Raw genomic sequence first — 4,696 nt, 5'->3', positions numbered from 1 at the left:
TATATATATATATATATATATGAGAGAGAGAGAGAGAGAGGTATATATATGTATATTCTTAGCGTCTGTCCTTCCTCAAATTGTGTTAAACTTTTAATAATCTTCTGGATAAGCCATTCCCAATTCCTTTATCCTTCCTATTTTCTCCCACATTTCTGGAGCTAATTCCTCTTTCGCCCTCCATCTATCCACATCATGCGTGTTCGTCCTTTTTTCCCCTAACATAACACTCTTTTCCCCTGCCATCAGCCCTTCGTAGCATGAAGAAAGAACTTCAATATTCTGTCTTGGCAATCAATGCTTGCAAAGTGCTCTCGTCTCTCCATTGCTTATAATGTTATTAGACACCAAATGGCTTTTGTCTGTCCTCACCAATCCTTCCACCACTTCAATCTATTCATTGAGATTCTTCATATTTACCAAGCTGTGTTTACTAACAGCTTTTCCTTCCCTGTCATTAGGCTGTTGCTTCTTCCCCCACCTCCCACATTAATGATAATTCCAGGACACGCAACGGTTTCCATAGAACTATAATAATAATAATAATATACAATATGTCATATAATTGAGGGGAGGAACCCTTCTTCTGTTTATCCTTTTTTCCCCCCTTTCTGTCTGTTAATTTATTTGCTTTCTATATTTTCATTTGAACATGTTTATTCTTCGGTGGTGGTCAGGCAACCCATCCTGTGTGGCATAGCATTATTTCTTAAACAATATGTACGATTGTTTATTTAAAAAATCGTCCATAGCACAAACGCAATCTATATATAGCTTGCTTGAGTATTATACAAATTAACCATCAATTATCTTAATCTTTTCTAAGTCTGTCTGTTTGTCTCCCTGGTTGTCTGTCTGTTCATCTGTCCCACTGTCTGTCTGTTTGTCTCACTGCAGGCTTTGAAAGCTTTGACAAAAGTTGTTGTTGTTGTTAGTTGCAGAGTGGCGTGACAGAAATGGTAGATTGCGTGTTACTATTTAAATTACATCCTTTTGCTGAATTACTATTCTCGGTTCAAATCCCATTGGTGCCTTATCATCCTTCTGTAATCAGTAAAATAGAATTACTGTAACTCATCATATGTAATTATATAATGAATTGGAAAACTTGACCAACTGGTATTATCCCAGTTATTGGTCAACCAAAACTCCCTCTACAGATGTTTAAAATCAAGAAGTAAGATGACAAGTTTAATAAACCAACTGGTGTAGACAAGGGACATGTTTCAGTCTTATTAAACCTCCTCGGCAAAGACTTCTAATAAGAAAATAAGAACTAATTGTTGTTTTACTCTGAAGAATTTGTTTGCGTCACTGAAGCTGGTGTGGGCAACCATTTTCAAGAATTAGGATGCATAAGACATAACGTTTATCATCTGGCAGGATGCACTCCTAAACAATTCAAGGTAATTTTTTGTTAGGCATACCATCCAAGAAACTCCAGCAGGCCACAAGTTAGCCATAACTGTGCTGAAGCCTTTGTCTTCTTCATACCCTTTCTGGTAACATACAGTACCACAACTACTACCATTGATGTTTTTTATATTTCTACATTATTTTTTTTTACCTTTTTCTTTTCTATTTTTTTTTCTAGAAAAATATTGATTTTCATTTCTTTTTTTTTTTTTTTTTTAGCTGTAAAAATCCAATAAATTTAATGGGTTGTGTTGTTCTCTGTTGTTTTGCAGGGGGTGAATGGGTTTGAAGAATTACGGAAGATAGTAAAGCAGGGGGCTGAATTTGCCAAAGATGTCGCAAATATTATGCAAGAAAGGTAAGTCTTTTTAGATTTTCTTCATTTTACCTTTGTCTCGTTTTTCCTGAATGAAATAAAGTCGGTGGAAACTGTGAGGAAGAGCCATTGGTAGACTGTTCTTGCATAGATTTTATGTCTTGTGCAGTTCAGCATTACCAATTGGGTCTTGGATGTCTTTAGCAGATTCCATTATGTTGCAGAGGTTTGGAAGGATTTAGTAAAATTAATCATCCATCCATTTTCTCAACCCACTATTTTGGGGATGGTCATGGAGGTGCACTTTCTCCATAGAGTCCTATCAAAAGCAACTGTCATTACACTTTCTGACTGGATTTCCAAGCATGACCAGCTCAACCATGGCTATCATCCAGTCATCTTGTTCTTGGTCTACCCCTAATTCTCCCCCCAGTTGGCTCCTGTAGCTGACTTGTCTAATATATATATACAACAGGTCTGTTAAAATGTTCTGCGGTGACCTTTGTGACCAATCCAATTGGTTATGAACTCATTGACTGCTCTTTCTAGCAGATTAAGTGACCACATGGAGCAATGATTTTCAATCCACACTAAAAGTGTTACAGAACACCTCCAGCTTCTGAAAGGTGTTGTGACATAAAATAAATCTTAAGATTATTTTAAATTGAAGAAGATGAGTGCATGTGTTGCATTCTGCTGTCAGTGCATTAAAAAAGCACCAAAGTCTTCTGAGCACTTTCCTGACTCATCTCAAGAACTCGCAACACACCTGTGCACTACATTGCAGCACATTGTAGTGGAAAACTTTTCGCATATTGAGTGGGGGGGGTCCTTTTTGGCTGGTGGTGGTAGTGGCATTTTCTTCTTTTCTTTTCTTGGTGGAGTAGCAATGCATCAGCTTATCTTAATGAAGGAGACACCACCTGTTGATAACAGATAACAGCGTGTGTGTGTGTGTGTGTGTGTGTGATTGAAGTAGCTAAATGATGTGGACTTTCCACCCATTAATTTAGCTGATTACATTTTATTTTTTTATTACTATTTTTCTTTAATTAAAATCTTTGGTCTGGATGCAATCACAAGTGTCTCTTCAAATTCACAACGATAATTTTTTGCGCTCATTTTATTTTGTTTATTTATTATATATTTATTCTTTTGTGGCTTTCTTATTTGCTTATTGTTTCTTTTTCTTTTTTTCTTATTTGCTTCTGGTTGTTGTTATTGTCTTTTCCAAGTTTGTTTCTCTCTTATTTTTAATTGTTAATTATAATTTGCTTTCTGTTCTGTTCTGTTCTCTCTTTCTTTCTCTTTCTCTCTCTTTCTCTCTCTCTCTCTCTCTCTCTCTCTCTCTCTCTCACTTTTCCTTCTTGGATTACCCATCTTTCTATCTCTTTGCTTTTGTATGTGTGGATATGTGTGTGTGTATTACATCCAATGACTCAAACATATTCTCTCACCATAATCAGTCTTCTTATCACAATACAACTATTTTAAAATCAACTTCTAAATTAGAATTAAACCATCCCTACATTTTTTTCTAACTTTAAATACTTTATTTTCCCTCATTTTTTTTCTTTAACATATTTGTGCATTTCAAACTCTGGTTCCCATGATTCTCTAGTTTCATGTCACATCTGTGCAAAAGGTTTGTGTGTGTTTTTTAAGGAGATGGAGGACATTTGACTTTTCAAAACGACCTCTCCCTCTCTCTCTCTCTCTTTCCCATTATAATATTAAATGAATCTGGTTTTGAATTTACATTTTCAGTAAATCAGACTTTTTATTGAATATAGTTTTTATTGAATATAGCCTAGGACTATAGCAGTAGAGTAGAAGACATTTACCCAAGATGCTGTGCAGTGGGATTGAACCTGAAACCACATGGTTGCAAACTGAGCTTCTTAACCACACAGCCATGCTTGCACCTACGACTCGGATAATCTGTCTTCGATAGACGTTGTCATCTTTCGAGACCTGGCATCCAGCTGTAGAAACATTGCCAGGTGAGATTGGAGCCTGGTGCAGCCTCCTGGCTTCCCAGACCTCAGTCAAACTGTCCAACCCATGCCAGCATGGAAAACGGACGTTAAACGATGATGATGATACATATTGTTATCCTTGTGTCCATTTTCCATTTGGATCAATGTTCGTTAACCTGTCTTCATAGGTACAGGCACGGTTGTATGATCAAGAAGCTTGCTTTGCAACCAGGTGGTTTCTGGTTCAGTCCCATCATGCAGCACCTTGGGCAACTTGCAAGTTTTTATGTTTGCCTCCTTAAAAGAGACCAATAGACTAAGTACCTAACTTAATAAACACTGGTTAATTTGTCCAGCTAAACCCTTTGAGGTAGTCCTGGTAGCTTCTAAACCCAAGCCTCTTTTATTTTAATCATCTCTTATCTGATTTTGCAATTCTTTATTCTGTAACCATTCTTAAAATTTTGTGTAGTACAAAATTTTCATCATCATCATCATCATCGTCATCATCATTCTCTTCTCTCTCTCTCATTTTAGAGCTGACATAGAGACAACGTATGCAAAGGGATTAAGCCGACTCAGTTCAAAGATCATGAAGCTGTCTTCTAATTCCAGCGGGTAAGTTTAATCTGAATGACCTTGTTTCACAAACACACGTGTATGGTGGCGAGATTAATGTTTCCGCTCATCCTCTTATAATATATGTATCTATCTACACACTCACACCCATTTCCTATCTCTGCTTTATTCGCTTTCCTATATCTATCTCTCTCTCTTTCTCTCTCTCTCCTCCTCTCTCTCAGGTAGGCATTCAGACACACATAATTACATACATATATATACACAGACATGTGTTTGAATTTTTTTTTAAATAATAACATTACATATCTTCTATATTTCAGAAGTCTGACTGACGGCTGGAAAGCTACTTCTGTTGAAATGGATCATGAATCTGAATTCCACAAGTAAGCCTCCCCCCCCCCCC

At 36.7% G+C, this 4,696-nt stretch overlaps 1 protein-coding gene across 1 annotated transcript in view; it reads left to right on the top strand.

Moving 5' to 3' along the window:
- The window catches only part of LOC106869150 (nostrin), a 57,689-nt gene that overhangs the window by 32,275 nt on the left and 20,718 nt on the right, over positions 1–4,696 (top strand). The window contains exons 2-4 of the mRNA XM_052970311.1: positions 1,689–1,774; positions 4,249–4,329; positions 4,614–4,676. Coding sequence (XP_052826271.1) covers positions 1,689–1,774; positions 4,249–4,329; positions 4,614–4,676 — 230 coding nt within the window. The remainder of the gene's footprint in view (positions 1–1,688; positions 1,775–4,248; positions 4,330–4,613; positions 4,677–4,696) is intronic.

This window comes from Octopus bimaculoides, chromosome 9 (assembly GCF_001194135.2).
Source record: "Octopus bimaculoides isolate UCB-OBI-ISO-001 chromosome 9, ASM119413v2, whole genome shotgun sequence".
Lineage (NCBI taxonomy): Eukaryota > Metazoa > Mollusca > Cephalopoda > Octopoda > Octopodidae > Octopus > Octopus bimaculoides.
Note: the sequence above shows the minus strand (reverse complement) of the source record. Positions and strands in the feature narration are given on the sequence as shown.